Genomic DNA, 21,191 nt, shown 5'->3' on the forward strand with positions numbered 1-21,191 from the left:
AAAAAAAGGCAAAATTTATATTACACTGATTACTCGATACTCTGGAGAGACACTGATTTGTTTGGATGTCTGGGAAAACCCTTCAAATAGTGAAACGTTGATGTTTTCTCATCTATTTATTTGTTAAAACTTTGGCTGAAAAATAATATTTTGGTTAAAAAAAAAAAAAGACACTGAATTTAAACACCATTACAACCAGTGGATTTTCTTTTTCCCTTACTTCCACACATTTGCCAATCATCACTCATCTTTTGTAAGCACTTTATCCTGGTCAGGTTTGTAGTGGATCCGGAGCCTATCCCGGGAATCCTGAGGGCGTGAGGGAAGAATTCACCCTGAATGGAATAGCAGTCCACCTCAAGGCACCATGCATACACAATACACACACATGCACAACATGTGAAACTTCACACAAACTCTAACGTGAACTGGGGATTGAACCGTGCATGTGTACTACTTAAATAATGGTTTGACTCCTCAAACAATAAGTATGTGACCTTCAGCATAAATACCAAATCCCTGATATAAAAATGATGTTTATTTCACAAACCCATTGACATTAAAGCGCTGTTGACCAGTCAGACACGTGGGAGATTCTAAGTTTGTGCATCATTATACTGTAGTGTGTGCGCGCGCGTGTGTATGAGGGGTGAAAGAAAGAGAGGTGTGTTGATCTGATAATGTGACACTTCCAAGGTGTTTAAAAAACTGCCAGAGGCGACAGCAACAGCAGAATCTTCGCAAATGACATCTGTTTCCTGCAAGCTGCCTCCACCTCCAAGACACACACACACACAGAGGAAAGTGTTCATACCAGCACTAACCTCTGACTGCCTTTTTTTGTGACCATTAAAAAAAAAAAAAAAAAAAAAGAGGCATAGGATCATGGTACTGGTGGTGTTTTTCTTGGTACATTGATGACCAATTGCACAGGAAGTAACCAGGTGAAAGGCAGGGTGTTTGCAAAAGGGGTGGGGTTAATCTGAATATATAAAGAGGCGTGATCGTTTTAAAAACCAAACAGTGCAGCATAGTGATGCTATCTTAATGACATACATTTGCATTTCAGATATAATCATCTCACTGACAAAACATACATTAAATGTGTGTTCTCGCTCTTCTCGTGCTCTTTTTATTGGGGCTTGTTTATTCCTCATCTCAGTGGTGGCATTAAATGTGGCCAGTCTGGCATTTAATTTGGGATTAAATGTAATCGTTGGGCGGCACGGTGGTGTAGTGGTTAGCACTGTCGCCTCATAGCAGGAAGGTTCTGGGTTCGAACCCAGCAGCCGACAAGGGCCTTTCTGTGTGGAGTTTGCATGTTCTCCCCGTGTCCTGCATGGGTTTCCTCCTACAGTCCAAAGATATGCAGGTTAGGTTAATCGGTGGCTCTAAATTGACTGAGTGTGTGAATGGTTGTCTGTGTGTGTGTGTGTGTCAGCCCTGTGATGAGCTAGCGACTTGTCCAGGGTGTACCTTGCCTCTTGCCCATGGTCAGCTGGGATAGGCTCCAGCTTGCCCCCCGCGACCCCGCACGGGATAAGCGGTTACAGATAAAACAAACAAACGTAATCGTTCAAGAAAAAAATAGTTTAATCATATGTAGTCAGTTCTTAGAAGAAGTCTATTAACGTTGAAATGTGGTGACATTAAAAGTCGTCAGAAATGGGGCAAGACTTTTGAAGGCTTTGCCTCGAGTCAAGAAAATACTGCACCATTTTGGTCTTGCATCTGCAGTAAGCGGACTTTCTGTTATGTGGCAATGTTAGCCTAAATGTGGACCAAAGTGGGACTGAAAACAGCACTGCACTGACAGATTCTGAATGTCACTCCCACATCAACACAAGAATGGCAACTTCATGTTTCATGTCAGAAGGTTAGCTTGTACCTGCAAACTACAGAGTCTGACCTTTGTCTCATCTCCTAGCGCATGGAGCATACTCGGTACAATACGATCAGGAACAAGAAAATGGCAAGAAACTGCAGCTCGTGTGTACACATGAACATGCATTACATCTAAATGCAGTAATGTACACCTAATCATCGACAAGCATTGTGTGTGATGTAACCAATCTGCAACTGAAAGCCCTAGAGTCCATGTTTGGATAATTCAAAGGGGAAAAAATGATCAATTCAGCAGAGTCTTACATTGTACCAAAGCTTTTCTGTCTCCTTAAGTCCTTGGACTCTGTCCTGTTCTACCTATTCATCCATAATTGCTCCCCCTCCCATTATCTCTCAGCACACACTGCCAGAACACCAGTACAAAATGCCCTACTCCAAATATCCCCCCAATCTTTCTGGCTCCCTCTCCTAAAGCCCTCTTCTTTTTCCAGGAATCCCTTTAAAATCTCCCACTCGGAATGCACACGAGCCTGAATTCTTGCCACCCCAACCACGTCTCTCTCTCTCTCTCTCTCTCTCTCTCTGGCTAAAGCAGCACAAAGCCAATTGTTAGGGGCCCGAGAGGCTCCCTCTCAAAGGTGGGAGGGGGGACAATTGGCTGGATGGAGAGGTACAGGGAGGAAGAACGGACAAGGCAGCGATGAGGAGGCGACTGAAGGACGACAGCCCCCTGAAACCACTTCGAGTGTGTAAAGAGAAATATGAGCATGTAAACTCCATCCACACACTCACCTTCACTCTCTGTCCTCATTAAACTGTTGCTTAGCGTTACCACACACACATTTATAGAGCCCTGCTACTTGCTCTGTCTATCAAAAACGCATCTCATCTGATGACAGTTTATTTTTATTCTATTTCTGTATTATAACCACACAATCTCTAAAACACAATAGCATTATAACAGTATAAAACTGACCAGTCTAAATTGCAGATTTGATGCCAGTCTAGAATGCATTATACTTGAGAATTAGATCTAGCTTTCGCTAAAGAGTTCTTTAGAACTGTGGTACTAAAGCACGCTTGTTTAATAACCCTGGCCAAGAATCAACTACTTTCACAAGATAAGGCAGTTTGACTGACAGTTTAAATAGGCAAATCACGTTGACAGTTGCAAACAAAACTCTCATATATATATATTTTTTTTTCATGAAAGGATGCTGTGGACATCTTTGAATCCAGCGACTATGTCTAACCCCAAAAGTGTCACAATTTAAAAAATGTGTTTCCCACCTGACAGCCAATTAGATTATAACCATGAAGATTCTGAAGCTAGTGGCCAGAAAAGTGTAGAAATTAAGCATATGGTTGTAGCTTCTGAAGCAGAGATCAATCCTGTGTCTAAATCACAATACTTTTTTTCCCCCCAGTGACTGACTGAAAGAGTGAAGCAGAATCAGAGAAGCAGACAGATGTTTCTACAAAAACGCACTTTTCACCTAGGAAAGTATTACAATCAAAATCGGTAAGTCTTAACGACCGGAATTTTTATTTTCATCATGATGCTTTAACACTTATTCAAAGGGCTTCATGAGTGAATACAGCGCCCTCCACAATTATTGGCACCCCTCGTTAAGATGTGTTCTTAGGCTTCTAATAAATTCTTTTTTTTTTTTTTAAATAATATGACAATAATGCAAAAAAAAAAAGAGAAAATCGGGGGCGTCATGGCTCAGGTGGATAAGGCGCCATACCATAAATCCGGGGACCCGGGTTCGATTCCGACCCGAGGTCATTTCCCGATCCCTCCCCGTCTCTCTCTCCCGCTCATTTCCTGTCTCTACACTGTCCTATCCAATAAAGGTGAAAAAAGCCCCAAACAAAATCTTTAAAAAAAAAAAAAGAGAAAATTCTAACCTTTAATTCAAGTGCATTTATTCAGTGGGAAAAAAAAATTCCACATTAAGAAATAATTCTTTTACATGAAATCGTGTGCTACAATTATTGGCACCCCTGATGTTAATACTTTGTACAACCCCCTTTTGCCAACAAGACAGCACTTAATATTCTCCTATAACATTTCACAAGATGGGAGAATACAGAGAGAGGGATATTCAACTATTCCTCTTTGCACAATCTCTCTAAATCGTCCAGAGTCTTGGGTCCTCTCCTATGCACTCTCCTCTTCAGCTCACCCCACAGGTTTTCAATTGGATTGAGGTCTGGGGACTGAGATGGCCATGGGAGGAGCTTGATTTTGTGTCGAATGAACCATTTTTGTGTAGATTTGGCCACATGTTTAGGGTCATTACCGTATCTTGCTGAAAGACCCAGTGACGACCCATCTTCAGCTTTCGGGCAGAGGCCACCAGATTTTGATTTAAAATGTCTTAAAATGATTTAAAAGAGTTCATGATACCATGCACCCTAACAAGGTTCCCGGGGCCTTTGGAAGAGAAACAGGCCCACAGCATCACCGATCCTCCCCCATACTTCACAGTGGGCATGAGGTGCTTTTCCGCATACTCATCTTTTGTGTTATGCCAGACCCACTTAGAGTGTTTGTTGCCAAAAAGCTCTATCTTGGTCTCATCTGACCAAAGCACACGGTCCCAGTTGAAGTCCCAGTACCGCTTAGCAAACTCCAGATGTTTGTTTATGCTTGTAAGTGAGAAAAGGCTTTTTCCGTGCATGCCTCCCAAACAGCTTGTTGGCATGTAGATGGCGCCTGATGGTTATGGAGACTTTGTGACCCCAAGATGCTACTCCTTGATGCAATTCTCTAACAGTGAGCTTTGGAGAACTTTTTACTTCTCTTACCATCCTCCTCACTGTGCCTGGTGGGAAGATAAACTTGCATTCTCGTCCAGGCTTGTTTGCCACTGTTCCAGTTGTTTTAAACTTCTTGATGATTCCTCTGACTGTAGATACGGGCCAGTGTAGGCGAGCGGCTATTTTCTTGTAGCCATTGCCTGACTTATGAAGGTCGACACACATCTGCCTTACTTGAATGGTGTGTTCTCTTGTCTTTCCCATGTTGAAGAGTGGATAAGAGAAATAGGCCTCTGTGTCACATCATATTCATACCCCAGGGAAACAGGATGTGATGAATTACTAATTAAAGGTTCCTAGACACTCTGATCAACTTTATAAACTACAGTAGAAATGACAGAAATGCTTCAATTACATTTATTTTCAAGGAATTGTTATGGGTACCAATAATTTTGGAAAAAGTGATTTTATGGAAAATAATTATTTCTTAGTCAGGGATTTTTTAAATTTTTATTCACTTGAGTTAAGGGTTACAATTTTCAGTGTGAGATTATGCTTCTGCAATAAAAACTGAATTTACTTTAAGGCTTTTAACACATCTTAACCAGGGGTGCCAATAATTGTGGAGGGCGCTGTAAATGGAGGGAAGTGCGTAATTCACAGCTATAAAATCATGAGATAGTGTATTAATATTACTCAACGCAGTGTTCTGTGTCAGAACTCTCCATTGTACAGAGTTCCTCTTTCAGCTACTTCTCAAAACACAGCAAGATGTCAGTGTAACCGTACTTGACAGAGATACCTGTTTGGCATGCTTGCAACTGGTTTTGGCTTGCTAATCGTTTTCGCTAGTTCCAGTTAAATCCTTGAAACGCATCTTTGCTCGCACATCTGCTCTCTATTTTCATAAGGCTTTCCTGATCAGTCATATAATGCTTAATTTCCTATTGATGCACTCTGTCACACACAGACAACTCAACTTCTTAAATCACGTCTTCTAATCATTGAGCTATAACACACTCTTGAATGTGGATATATACCCATGTTTGTCTTTCGATAAACCGAGAAACATCTGTGAACAGCTGTGTTTGCATCAGTGAATGAAGCTCCGGGATCGGTGAGGCAGAATCTCCAAGGCGGCAGAGGTCTACCTTCCTAGATCATACTTTGTCAATTCAGTACAGACAGATCAAAACCTCTCAATACTGAAGCACCAAAAATAATATAAACTTTTAAAACAGTGGGAACAATACTGAGATGAAGAGCTAAACAGGAAATAATTGGCTTAAGGTGGTTTATATGAACCGTTAAGAAAACACTACGCACATTAGATTATTTCTGCACTGTCGCTGGACTGGCTAATCATGTTTAATTGTTCTTAATTGTTTTGTTTCACTGCAGGTTACAGTACTGTCAGAAAAATAAAATTCTTCACAAGTGCTTTAATTTTGTTTTAAGTTCCAGAAATGTGTTTGGTTTCAAGTTTAGCACTTTTAGATCGCATTTCCATAAAAACGCATACACTGTGAAATAAACTGGTTCATTAGTAACCACGTGTTACATTTTAGCTATACTGAAGTGCATTTTCTGGACAGAGAAGACATGAGGTCACCGATGTCACACAGGAACAACCATTTCTGAACAAACATGACCTAATTCCACTGCGTTCTATCTTGGTATCTTTAGTCCTTTCAAAAGCCTTACGCCAATTCACACCTCCGGACTTGGGTATTGCATCGCTCTCCTGATAACAGGTGTGAATTACACCCGAGTGACTGAAAAATAGCACACATCCTGTCTCTCGGGTCCGCAAAAAAAAAAAATCTTGTCACCTCTTATCATTAAGTATAAAGCAGCAGACGTTTGGATAATAAGAGACGTGTGGTCCTGTACCTCTGTGGATTACTGATCATTTGTGATCTGGCTGCAGATTAATATTAATACAGCCTGAAGGGTCTGACAGCTGAGTACAGATGTGACATGATTTTTCTGGCCTGGGCAAGGCAGGCTACAAGCAAGGGCTGGTCATGTCCAAGACCATCTGGTTTACACACAAACACACACAGAGTCACAGAAGGGCTATAAAACATCCCAATTTACTGACACATTAACAGAGTGCTGCCAGTCAGGCCTATAATGACATCCTGCCAGAAATACTGAACACACATACAGTACAAGCTTGTGGACCCGTAAAGACACACACATGGGGTACACATGCCAGCTGTTCATAGACAGAGGCTAAATATCATACGCAAAAAACATTCCAGACCAGAGAGCCTGTGCGTGTGGTAGCTGTGTAAGGCGGCGGCGGCATGACACATGACATCTCACCTCAAAGTCTTCAGAGAATCCATGCTGGTTGTTGGCGTACAGATCTGATATGTGCTTGACAAACTGTTTGACAGTGATGGCCTCCATGTCGTCTGCAACACAGTCAGAGAATAGAAATATTCAGAATGAAGAAACCAAGATAGAAGCGCACTACATTCTTAATTCCTTTTGCATGCAATGCCATAAACAGCGAAACTACTGGCCTGAATAATAAACATTACAGCATATACGCAGAGCCATGGCCTCACTTTGGTTTATAAATGCCTTGAGACCTCAAGAATAGCACAGGAATAGTTTTAAGCATTAACAATGAATCTAATATAGTAATTTTTTTTTTTTTACAGTTAAAGTGATTTATATAGGTAGTGGTCTGAGTGAATGACCTTGACGTCTGTAACGTCACAGCAGGAAGTCTATCGGTCTCATAGTCATTTCTGCTATACTAAAACACTGCAACTCCGATCCTCCATTTTGAGCTAATTTATCGCCATGCCACGTAGATGTGTTGCTGGCCGGTGCAGCAACACAACAGAAGGTGGATTCACGTTGCATTCATGGCCCAAGAATGTTCAAACTGCAAAGATTTGGGGGTGATTCTCATGAAGACCTTCACATTAACAAAGTTTTTCACCTCATTTCAGTATTTTTTCAAGTTGAGAGCCTAAAATAGAGTGTGAACTTTACTATGTTGATCTTTTTTTAATGGAAAAATATTTTAATGGAATTTTATTCTTATTTGAGGCTTACATGATCCAGAATAATTCTCATCACCGTTACAGTAAATGATGAAGCTAGATCATGAGTTAAAAACATTTTTTGACAATTTATTTCATATTTCCACAAAATATCCCATTAAATGAACAGCACAGTCCATGACAATTACTTTATATATTTTTTGACATTTATTTATTGCCCTCACAGTGCATGGTAATGAGAATATTGAGTAACGGTAATGAGATACTCTTGGTTAATTTCACAAATAACCTGAAATGCTAGCAACCTATAACTTTGCCACATGTTAAAGCCTTATATTGTGATAATAATCATAAAATAATATTTTTTTTAATTTTTAAAAGTAATGAGTATTAAACCATAACGGTAATGCTAATTGACAGTGTAACTGAGGACAGATTTAGCAACATTAACATAAATATCACAAAGTAAGAGAAGCGTGAGCAACTGACCTTGTCTCCATTTTGAATCTTGTATCTGAAGTGATGCATCATGGGATAGCTGATCAATTTAAAGGCATGGTGTACTTTTTATAGGGGGGGTGAAATCATGAAACGGTAATGAGAAACATTTGGTGCGGACACAGTTATTTTGTTTAAAATCAAGTACCTTTTTTTGTTCAACACAAAAAATAATATTATGCATAAATATAGATGTTTTAAAATAACTTTACACTGTATTATTTTTTATATAATTAGGAATTTTTATATGATTTAAAGTAAACATTAAAAAAAGGGATGCGGACACATAACGGTAATGAGAATTTCCATAGATTTTTTTGTTTAATTGATATAAAAATTAGTTTATATGATGATGAAAACCATTTGTCCATACAGTGTTCCCTATTTTCTTTACACAAAATATCAGAGTTTATGTGAATTAAGTATTGATTTTGGAAAATGCGTCCTGGACATGTTCACTGCAGCTTCATGAGAATCACCCATGGATGCGTTTTGCGAGAAGTTCACGGGCACATTGGGCGCCTACGAAGTGGTCTCTCCTCTGCTCTGCACATTTTACTGAAGACTCGTACGAGACCTCTGATCTGTTGAGGAGCGTTGGCTATAAACCTGTATTGAAAGAGGGTGCAGTACCAACAATTAAAGAAAACTACAAGAAAAGGAAAGAATTTATTTATTTTAAAGGAAAGTGAGTTCAGTTGCACCAGTCCTCCCGGAGTGAGCCAAGGGTTGTTGCTAAAACCCGGGACGGAACATATCGCTTGGGCAGTGACCTCCCCGCAGTTGTTGCTAAAATCAGTGACATCCTGTTCCGTCCCGGGGTTTTAGTAATTGCCTGAGCCGAGCAGTAATGGCGGAATACACAGTATGAAGAAAAGTGAATGAGTGGAGCAGCTGTCTTATTTCTAAACTGGATATTGCTGCCATCTTGCCCTTACGTGGAAGAAATGAACGAACAGAGAACTGAACGAACAACAAAGTCAGATTGTTTCAAAACAAATCGGCCACAAGATCGGCCTTCAAGAAGCGAGAACACAGACGGGTAAGCTCCGACTCTGATTTGGATAAAAAAAACAACAACAAAAAAAACCACCACCACGTTGTTTACCTGCATTTAGATTAATACATGTAACTTGTATTGTGTGTTTAAGTTAGCGGTATAAGATTATTTAATTTGCTTCAGAATGTGATTGTCTCAGTTCATCTGATTATTTAATTAGCCTTTTACGTTTTATCAGTGAAAATGCATGCATGTACATGTATGTTGCATAAGTTATAACACCTATTCTGTTTTAATGAGAGTCAACCCACAATCAATGAAGTCAAATCAGTCTTAGTTGAGCAAGTCGGTAACGGTATTTCTTACTTTCACCGTAAATTTTTATTTATATGACTTTGGCCTATAGCTGTAAAAGGCCTCGGCCTTAAAACCGGTTACTGCAGTGACGTCACACACTCAGGCATGCTCGCTCAGCGGGGCAGCTCGAATGCCAAATTTGAGGTTGATTTTAACTCTCAAAAATATTTATATTTTTATTCCCATTTATGCAGCATACAAGAATCAAGGATGGAGATATTATCCGCTCAGAAATGTATTTAAAAATAAAGATTCTGCGTATCTCCTGTAAGCACTGTCCGTAATACTGATACGCGAGAATGATTGGAAAAGCACAACGTTAATTTATCAAGCAAACAGACAAACACAAACTGACTGCCATATTAGTGATTCACTGTGGTTTACTCCATAAATTTAATTAACATTTTGAACCATAGACAATGTCTCGAAGCCACTTAACACAAATTCAGATAAAGATTAACATCCAGAATCAGGACACCAGAGGAGACCGTGGTGAGAAAAACCTCCTTCAGAAGACATGAGAGAGAAACTTTGAGAGGAACCAATCTCAAAAGGGAACAGGTCCTCTTCTGGGCGACACCAGGTAGTGCGACTTTAAAGACGTAAAGAAAGTGTGTTGAAAGGATGATCTGTATGAGTAGACTGTGAATAAGAGTCCTATGATGATTACAGCAGCAGTTTGTAGGTACAAATGTACAGTATCCAGATCAGATTATCCACTCAAGCACAGAGGCAGAGTTTAAATCATATTTACATCATATTATTATTATTATTATTATTTTTAGACCGCGAGTTGGCCTAGTGGTTAGCGTGTCTGCCTCTCGATCGGGAGATCACGAGTTCTACTCATGGTCAGGTCATACCAAAGACCATCATAAAAACGGTACCTACTGCCATCTGGCAAGGCACGCTGCAATACAGATGCGAGTGGGGAGTCAAACTCTCGCGGTTACCAGAGGACTAGCGCCCCACTGTAACCCTAGCTATGTAATAGGCGAGAGGCCGAGGGCTACCGAAACGGAGATCGGCGCTGCCCTACAGTATGTGCCACATGGCGTGGGAAGGGACTTTGACTTTTGATTATTATTTTTAGAAACGGTATCTCTTATTAGTACATAATACTAGTCCATTATAAGGAAATAATGTTCATCTACCGGTACGTGGTGGTAATAGTCATTACAAACGTAACAACCTGGCTGACACTGGTTGTTACCAGTTTTTCAGTCTTCGATGATTGTTAGTTGTCACTTTCACCGACTCACCAATAAGTGGATTCATTTTTTAATAATATAGCTGCAAGCAGCAATGTGGGGGCCAAGCAGTATATGAGACGAGATGTCAGGCCAGTAGAAGGCATTTGCGCCATGTAATGCCCTTGTGCAGCCTAGTGCAAAGTTGCTATGTACCAAGTTTGGGAGAAATTGGTCAAAAATTGAGGTAGGAGAAGCATTTTAATTGATTTTCACGAAATTCAAAATGGCGGAAAATCCTCAAGTCTGAATATGACGTCATAGGTTGTGATGGATTCGGCTTGACCCAAGGATTCCAGCGATAGTGGAATTTTGTTTCTACCCAAAATGCATCATGAGATATGAGCAAAAAGACATTTTTCCTTGTTATAGCGCCCCCTTGCCGCCAATGTGTTCCAAATTTGTTGCGGCCCTTTTTGGAGAGGTCTTGCATAATGCCACCAAGTTTCATTTAGATACGCCAAAGGGCGGCCGAGATATGAGCACACTTCCTGGTTCGCATATGCTCAGCCAAATTTGATTGGCTGCCACGGCCAAACGTTTATGAAATTCAAAAATCTGTGTAAGGTTCTTGTGCAGGCTCGTCCAGAGTTGCTATCTACCAAGTTTGGGAGAAATTGTTCAAAAACTGAGGGAGGAGAAGCATTTTAATTGATTTACACATAATTCAAAATGCCGGAAAATCTACTGGGTAGAATATGACGAGACAGGGCGCCTTGGATTCCTTGTGACCCAAGCATTCTAGAGATACTAAGATTTTGATGATCAGATGTATGTTTCAAAAGTAACAAGCAGAAATGTACCTGCGACTTTGACCTGTTGGTGGCGCTAGAGTTTTTGAGGTGCTGAGTTGAAATTTGGTGACAAGATCCTTGAGGCAGCCTAGAATCAGTGTGCCAAGTTTAAAAACCTCTCGTCAGACGGTTCTATGCGTTGCCATTGAATTTCATTGATTTTAACAAAATTCAAAATGGCGGAAAATCCTCAAGGCAGAATATGATGTCATAGGGTGCGATGAGTTCGTCTTGAGCCAAGGATTCCTGACATAGTGGAATTTTGTTTCTAGCCAAAACGAGTCATGAGATATGAGCCTAAAGACATTTTTCCTAGTTATAGCGCCCCCTAGCAGCCAATTTGTTCCAAATTTTTTGCTGCCCTTTGGGGAGGGGTGCTGCATAAAGCCACCCAGTTTCGTTAAGATATGCCAAAGGGTGGCCGAGAAATGAGCACACTTCCTGTATTGCATATGCCAGCCAAATTTGATTGGCTGCCACGGCCAAACGCTTAAGAAATTCTGAAAACCGGGTATGTTTCTTGTGCAGCTTAGGCCCCAGTTGCCATGTACCAAGTTTGGGAGAAATTTTCCAAAAATTGAGGGAGGAGAAGCATTTTAATTGATTTTCACATAATTCAAAATGGCGGAAAATCTACTGGGTGGAATATGACGAGACAGGGCCCTGTGGATTCGTGGTGACCCAAGTATTCCAGCGATACTAAGATTTTGATGATCAGACGTATGGTTCAAAAGTAACAAGCAGAAATGTACTTGCAACTTTGACCAGTTGGTGGCGCTAGAGAGTTTGAGGTGCTGAGTTGAAATTTGGTGACAAGATCCTTGAGGCAGCCTAGAATCAGTGTGCCAAGTTTAAAAACCTCTAGTCAGACGGTTCTATGCGTTGCCATAGAATTTCACTGATTTTAACAAAATTCAAAATGGCGGAAAATCCTCAAGGCAGAATATGACATCATAGGGTGCGATGGATTCGTCTTGAGCCAAGGATTCCTGCCATACTGGAATTTTGTTTCTAGCCAAAACGAGTCATGAGATATGAGCCAAAAGACATTTTTCCTAGTTATAGCGCCCCCTAGCAGCCAATTTGTTCCAAATTTTTTGGGGCCCTTTCGGGAGGGGTGCTGCATAATGCCACCAAGTTTTGTTAAGATACGCCAAAGGGTGGCCGAGATATGAGCACACTTCCTGTTTGGCGTCTGCGCAGCCAACTTTGATTGGCTGCCACGGCCAAACGCTTATGAAATTCTAAAAACCGGGTATGTTTCTTATGCAGCTTAGTCCAAAGTTGCGATTTACCAAGTTTGGGAGAAATTGTTCAAAAATTGAGGGAGGAGAAGCGTTTTAAGTGATTTTCACAAAATTCAAAATGGCGGGAAAACTATATGGGCGGAAAATGACGTCATGGGGTCCGTTGGATTCGTCTTGACCCAAGGACTCCAGGGATACCAAGTTTTTGAAAATCGGACCAACGGTTCAAAAGTTACAAGCAGAAATGTACCTGCAACTTTGACCTGTTGGTGGCGCTAAAGTGTTTGAGGTAGAGGCCTGAAATTCGCTGAGAGTAATGTTGACACTGTCTAGAATCAGTGTGCAAAATTTCCCAACTTTTTACCAGACGGTTCTATGGGCTGCCATAGACTTGCAGAGGCGGAAGAACGTTGAATAATAATAATAAGAAACAGTAGAATCCCTATGGGTGCCTTCGCAGCTTTGCTGCTTGGCCCCCAATAACGTATATGCTTTTATTTGTTATATTTCAATAATTAAGACCTCAGGCATAAACATGGACGAGTTACACAGCAGTGTGGAAAATAAACCATGCATCCTCTCATTAATCTTCAAATTTGCATCCATCCATCCATCCATCCATCCATCCACCCACCCACGACGTTCCAGCACTGGAGTTTAGTAGGGAAAAATCTCTTTATATTACACCCTCATTTTACCCCATATCAGTAGACATTTCCTAAAAAATGATTTGCTGTTTCAAATGATCTCTTTCAGTATCCAGTTTCTTAAATATTCTAATGAGACAAATGAAAACAGGGAAAATTAATTTCTAGTCTTCATCAGATACAAGTGGATGACTGATGGCTTTGACCTACCAGGAAATTATTAACGATTCAAGCCTCCATCTGTTCAGACTCACCTATTAAAGCGAGAGCGTGAGTGAGATGTGAAATAATTTTGGTGTTTTGATTTTGGGTAAGAGTGGTGTAAAAGTAAAAAAACAGGGTGGAGTTAAAGTAAACGCATTATTAAGGTGTGTGTGATTGGGCGTTCTCAACATGGTAACTCGGTCACAGTGGGTCATTTTTCACACACTTCCTCACAGATTTATCATCAATATTTTCGTGATCGGAAAACAAAACAAACCCCCGACTGTTCTTGTGTACTTGCATATGTATTCACTCACTCTGAACGCTGGGTCTCTGAATTATTTGCGTCAATAATAAAAAAAAAATTTGCTATAAATTTAATTTGTTTTGGACTGATTCTGTTAATGCTGCTAATAAATATAACAGTTATAAAACCAGAGAGGTTTTGTAAGAACCTTAACAGTGCCCAGCTAAAAATCCTTTACCCATCTTTATTAGCTGGGTGAGAGCTCATCACTCCCTGTTCATGTTCAAATCAATGCCATGATGGATTTTTACGTCCAAGGGTCATTACCCTAATCTAGCAGAGGAGTAGTCTGGAGCAGGCAGTAAAATAAGCTCGACTCCACTCCATCTCTACAGTTACACACTCATACACACACTTTTCACTCCACAAGACAGCACCAATTATTTCTACACGGAGTGGAAAAGGGCAGCGAGGGTAAGGGAAAACACTGGGTAATATATGAGCAAGTGTGTGAAGTAGGGTATGAATAATGGCACCAACCTCTAAGCTACCAGGCTAAAACTCACAACCCAGACTGTGTAAACAGCGCTGTGTTACGGGTTGGCGTGCGACTACAAACGCACACCTTTGTGTGTAGCTTGCAGTAAAACATGCTCTTGAAAAGATACCCACTGGCTCATACTATTAATGTCCCAGTGTTAATTATTATGAGAGGAATGGCAAAAATGTGAACACATCCACTGACCTGTTTTCACTAATGAACTCTGCAAATGCTTCAGTCCTGAGGCCTTGTTTATAAAATATTTGTATTGCCATATTTGCATTAAAGGTGGTGTATACACTGAGGTTTATTACACTTAACACTAACAGGAAAACATTGTTAGATGGATGCAAATGCGGAGACACTGGTACACTAACAAACGCTCACTTTTTGCACCTGATAGAGAACTTTTAGTGTGTTCCTGTTTCTCTCTCTCTCACACACACGCGAGTGAATTTATTTCAGGAGTGACTCTAATGTTGGTTATGAAAATGTACAAATCTAAGTTTTTAAAATTTTTAAGTCAAACACCTATATATTAATGATTTAACAGTGTCTTAAGTTAACTACAATGTGACATATAAAATCATTACTCACTAATTATAAGGAATTAATAGAATAGAATAGAATAGAATAATCTTTATTGTCATTGTACCGGGAGATACAACGAAATTGAGGGTGCTCCCACAGAGCCACCATACACCAGAAAATAAAATGCACATAAGAGACACAGAATATACAATAAAAAACGTCAGGGAATAAAAACGTCAGGGAGTTAATTATAGTCTCTCAAAATTGAGACATAAAATGTGCAATTTGCAGATAAAAAGCAATAAATATAAAGTACTTAAACAAGAAGCGGAGGTAGATTTGTTGGTTGTTGGGGTGGAGGTGTTTATGTGAGTCCGTTTAGGGTTAGTGCAGAAACTGAAGAACTGGTCTATTTGTTTGTTCATTTATTGACAGGTAAGTTTTTTTTTATATTATATAAATTTTTTTCTACATATTTAGCTAGGAATTTAATTAACTAGTCAAGTTAGATCCTTGACCTTAAAACAAACAAACAAATAAATATAACGTGACACATATAATCTTTAGTTACTACTGAATACATGTACAGAAATGGAGGAATTTATTTATTTATTATGCAACGTTAATCATTCAACTTTTTTTTTTTTTTGAATGTGCAGCTAATTTTAGGCTAAATATTAGGTTACTAAAGCACATTAAACAAAATGAAAACCTGGTTCATTTTGTTCCTTTTACACAAGATGCATACAGAAGCGATATAAATATTGGGTTTGGAAAGCAACTAGACTCAGCAGCTGTTTGTATTGATAAGGACATGTTCGTTCTCTCTCTCTCTCTTTCTCTGTGTGTCTCACACACACACACCCACCCACACCCATAAATAAATAAAGGGCATGATTATTACAACCCCGATTCCAAAAAAGTTGGGACAAAGTACAAATTGTAAATAAAAACGGAATGCAATAATTTACAAATCTCAAAAACTGATATTGTATTCACAATAGAACACAGACAACATATCAAATGTCGAAAGTGAGACATTTTGAAATTTCATGCCAAATATTGGCTCATTTGAAATTTCATGACAGCAACACATCTCAAAAAAGTTGGGACAGGGGCAATAAGAGGCTGGAAAAGTTAAAGGTACAAAAAAGGAACAGCTGGAGGACCAAATTGCAACTCATTAGGTCAATTGGCAATAGGTCATTAACATGACTGGGTATAAAAAGAGCATCTTGGAGTGGCAGCGGCTCTCAGAAGTAAAGATGGGAAGAGGATCACCAATCCCCCTAATTCTGCGCCGACAAATAGTGGAGCAATATCAGAAAGGAGTTCGACAGTGTAAAACTGCAAAGAGTTTGAACATATCATCTACAGTGCATAATATCATCAAAAGCTTCAGAGAATCTGGAAGAATCTCTGTGCGTAAGGGTCAAGGCCGGAAAACCATACCGGGTGCCCGTGATCTTCGGGCCTTTAGACAGCACTGCATCGCATACAGGCATGCTTCTGTATTGGAAATCGCAAAATGGGCTCAGGAATATTTCCAGAGAACATTATCTGTGAACACAATTCACCGTGCCATCCGCCGTTGCCAGCTAAAACTCTATAGTTCAAAGAAGAAGCCATATCTAAACATGATCCAGAAGCGCAGACGTCTTCTCTGGGCCAAGGCTCATTTAAAATGGACTGTGGCAAAGTGGAAAACTGTTCTGTGGTCAGACGAATCAAAATTTGAAGTTCTTTATGGAAATCAGGGACGCCGTGTCATTCGGACTAAAGAGGAGAAGGACGACCCAAGTTGTTATCAGTGCTCAGTTCAGAAGCCTGCATCTCTGATGGTATGGGGTTGCATTAGTGCATGTGGCATGGGCAGCTTACACATCTGGAAAGACACCATCAATGCTGAAAGGTATATCCAGGTTCTAGAGCAACATATGCTCCCATCCAGACGACGTCTCTTTCAGGGAAGACCTTGCATTTTCCAACATGGCAATGCCAAACCACATACTGCATCAATTACAGCATCATGGCTGCGTAGAAGAAGGGTCCGGGTACTGAACTGGCCAGCTTGCAGTCCAGATCTTTCACCCATAGAAAACATTTGGCACATAATAAAACGGAAGATACGACAAAAAACACCCAAGACAGTTGAGCAACTAGAATCCTACATTAGACAAGAATGGGTTAACATTCCTATCCCTAAACTTGAGCAACTTGTCTCCTCAGTCCCCAGACGTTTACAGACTGCTGTAAAGAGAAAAGGGGATGTCTCACAGTGGTAAACATGGCCTTGTCCCAACTTTTTTGAGATGTGTTGTTGTCATGAAATTTAAAATCACCTAATTTTTCTCTTTAAATGATACATTTTCTCAGTTTAAACATTTGATATGTCATCTATGTTCTATTCTGAATAAAATATGGAATTTTGAAACTTCCACATCGTTGCATTCCATTTTTATTTACAATTTGTACTTTGTCCCAACTTTTTTGGAATCGGGGTTGTAAACAGACCACAGGTTTGGGCGTTTTATAACGAGGCGTCCACATTGTATGGTTTAAACAGGAGTTCATGAGCAGGAGGAAGCTCACCTGGGATGGGGATGACTGGAATACTCTCATTGGGCACCACGCGCGGAGAGCTGCTGTCCTCCACATAGAAATGAGCAGTCTGGAAACACCTCCTAATACACACATGCAGAAGAAGCGAGTGTGAGGAAGAGAGCTCATTAACAAGTGGCAAAATAAACAATTCAGCACCACATTCATCCTAAAATAGACGAAAACGTGCCCTGACTTACTTCACGGGTCCTGCAAAGAGAAAATCATAATTATAATCGTATAAATTTTTTCAGATCATCTTTGATAACAGAACACAAGTCAAATAGTGTGATTCAGAGATTCAGAGAAATGACAGAAAAAGTTTGCAGTGTGATGGTGGATTAGCCACAGTGAGTAACATCCGCTTTGCAGACTGATCATCCTACAGCAGTGAAGGATTCGGGGCAGGATCAAAGTGAACTTTCCACCTCCATCCAAAGAGCAAACATTACTTAAACACACATGCACGCGCGCGCACACACACAACTACGCATGTAGTAGGAAACATTATCTCCAGAAAGCCTTTTCCAAAACAAACACAATCTTGGCAGTATGATAGACCTCAGAGAGAGCCAAGTCTACACAGATCCGGCGAGAAAAACGACACAGGCAGACGCTCTCGAATACAGCTTTCAGCGGGGGGACAAAAAAAAAAAAAAAAACAAACAAAAAAAACCCACCATAAGTGTCAAGAAGAATCTGCTCTAGTTCTAAAAGCAGAGCGTGAGAAAACTGGTTTTGCTCCTTTGGCTCACTCAGAAATAAAACAGTGCTGATAAAACCTCAGAGAAACAGAGAAGCAAACAAAAATAAAAACATACAAAGAGAGCATAAAGGAGCAAGAGAAAACCAGACAGACAAGTTCAAGTTAAGTGTCCTGAACGGAAGAGAGCAGGTTTGTCTTCCTACCTGTACTTCACACACAGGAGAGAACACAATCTGTTCATCCTCCGACAGAACGAGGGATCTGAGGAGAAAAGTAGAAGAGACGCAGAAGCTTTGGCATGCTGTCGATGACTGATAGGACGAGAGACGGAGAGGAAAGAGGAGGACTGAGGGAGGGTCCCTCTTGTGTCACGCTCATTTAACTCTTGGGGTCAGAGCCACACGGTACTGCGTAAACACTGACCCTGGAACAGCCTCGCCTGTCTGTCCCTGACCTGACACGCAGCTCAGATGATCTCAGATCTGTTGAAGTGCAGGGAGGTGACAGAGGCAGTCCTAAGACTGTGCAATAGGATTAACTTTGCATGACATTCTGCCTCCACCCCCAACACCTGCTGCTTGCTCTATCACACCCACACACCCTGTTGGCTGGACACTCCTTTATTTCCTTTTTTGTACACTCTATACTTTGTGGTCACTAAACGAAGGGAGAAAAAAATCCAAACCGACTACGTTACCTTCCCCCAGCCGCGCCAGAAAGACCAGCCTTTAAGTTTCTTAAGGAACCTTCTGGTTTTCTTTCATGTGCTGAAATTCACACGTGACTTCAAGAGCCTCTGTGCTCCACACTCCTGCTCTGCTTTGCTGAACAAAGGCCAAGCTATGGCACGGGACGCCACAGCCAGCATTAATTAGCACGTAGAACTGCTAAGGAACTTAAGCAGGATATTGAGGTGGCGGGTGATTTATGAGCCGTGAATAGTGTCTTTGCAAAGTTTCTGCCAGGACGAAGAACAATTTTTGAATGAATCATTGCCAGAGTAAAGGTCAACTGACTTCATTTGGTTTGTAAAAGGCAAGACAGGATGAGAAATTCAGATGATAACCGGATGACTCAGTATTACAGTCTTCAGTACATCTCATTACGCATATTTAAATACACAGTTTCACAAACAAAGATGTGAAATGACTACAGTAGAAATGTAAATATTACATTATTTGCTTTTGGTTGAATTGATTTTAATGAGTAAACTGGTCAAATTAAATATTCACTGTTGCACTCTTAAGAAAACTGGAGTTTAAAAATCTCATTTAAATGTGGACTGAACATGTCACAGGTAAGTTATTGCGTCATAAAATATAACAGTCTACTATATTACAATATGCAAATTCGAATTTGCATATTTATATTGTGTTTGGCATTTTCAGGAAGACTCTCAGTGAAGCATTTAACTATAGTCAATATAAAAAAAAACGTTCAAAATATTTTGGGAGATATTAAAATAGACTTAAAAGGGTCACTCTTGGCTATCAGGAGTATAACTGATAAAATGTAAAACAAAATAAATTCTAATTATCATCTATACGAGGGTACGTCAAAAAGTTCCCAGACAAATTGAAAAAAAAAAAACAACTTTATTTTTGAAAATAAAGCTACAGTGGTGCTTGAAAGTTTGTGAACCCTTTAGAATTTTCTACATTTCTGCATAAATATAATCTAAAACATCACATTTTCACACAAGTCCAAAAATTAGATAAAGAGAACCAGTTAAACAAATGAGACAAAAATATTATACTTGGTCATTTATTTATTGAGGAAAATGATCCAATATTACATATGTGAGTGGCAAAAGTATGCGAACCTCTAGGATTAGCAGTTAATTTGAAGGTGAAATTAGAGTCAGGTGTTTTCAATCAATGGGATGACAATCAGGTGTGAGTGGGCACCCTGTTTTATTTAAAGAACAGGGATCTATCAAAGTCTGATCTTCACAACACATTTGTGGAAGTGTATCATGGCACGAACAAAGGAGATTTCTGAAGACTTCAGAAAAAGCATTGCTGATACTCATCAGGCTGGAAAAGGTTACAAAACCATCTCTAGAGAGTTTGGACTCCACCAATCCACAGTCAGACAGATTGTGTACAGACAGAGGAAATTCAAGACCATCGTTACCCTCCCCAGGAGTGGTCGACCAACAGAGTAAGACGTGTAACAGTCGTGAAGTCACAAAGGACCCCAGGGTAACTTCTAAGCAACTGAAGGCCTCTCTCACATTGGCTAATGTCAATGTTCATGAGTCCACCATTAGGAGAACACTGAACAACAATGGTGTGCATGGCAGGGTTGCAAGGAGAAAGCCACTGCTCTCCAAAAAGAACATTGCTGCTCATCTGCAGTTTGCTAAAGATCACGTGGACAAGCCAGAAGGCTATTGGAAAAATGTTTTGTGAAGGGATGAGACCAAAATATAACTTTTTGGTTTAAATGAGAAGCGTTATGTTTGGAGAAAGGAAAACACTGCATTCCAGCATAAGAACCTTATCCCATCTGTGAAACATGGTGGTGGTAGTATCATGGTTTGGGCCTGTTTTGCTGAATCTGGGCCAGGACGGCTTGCCATCATTGATGGAACAATGAATTCTGAATTATACCAGCGAATTCTAAAGGAAAATGTCAGGACATCTGTCCATGAACTGAATTTCAAGAGAAGGTGGGTCACGCAGCAAGACGATGACCCTAAACACACAAGTCGTTCTACCAAAGAATGGTTAAAGAAGAATAAAGTTAATGTTTTGGAATGGCCAAGTCAAAGTCCTGACCTTAATCCAATCGAAATGTTGTGGAAGGACCTGAAGCAAGCAGTTCATGTGAGGAAACCCACCAACATCCCAGAGTTGAAGCTGTTCTGTACGGAGGAACGGGCTAAAATTCCTCCAAGCCGGTGTGCAGGACTGATCAACAGTT

At 40.2% G+C, this 21,191-nt stretch overlaps 1 protein-coding gene across 3 annotated transcripts in view; it reads right to left on the reverse strand.

The window, feature by feature from the left end:
• Nucleotides 1–21,191, reverse strand: part of ptprga (protein tyrosine phosphatase receptor type Ga) — a 468,558-nt gene that overhangs the window by 26,126 nt on the left and 421,241 nt on the right. For all 3 annotated transcript variants that reach the window (XM_060909915.1, XM_060909917.1, XM_060909916.1), the window contains 2 exons: nucleotides 17,549–17,640; nucleotides 6,946–7,037 (listed from right to left, as the gene is read on the reverse strand). In XM_060909915.1, the coding sequence (XP_060765898.1) occupies nucleotides 6,946–7,037; nucleotides 17,549–17,640 (184 nt within the window). The remainder of the gene's footprint in view (nucleotides 1–6,945; nucleotides 7,038–17,548; nucleotides 17,641–21,191) is intronic.

Source organism: Neoarius graeffei, chromosome 26 (assembly GCF_027579695.1).
Source record: "Neoarius graeffei isolate fNeoGra1 chromosome 26, fNeoGra1.pri, whole genome shotgun sequence".
Taxonomy (NCBI): domain Eukaryota; kingdom Metazoa; phylum Chordata; class Actinopteri; order Siluriformes; family Ariidae; genus Neoarius; species Neoarius graeffei.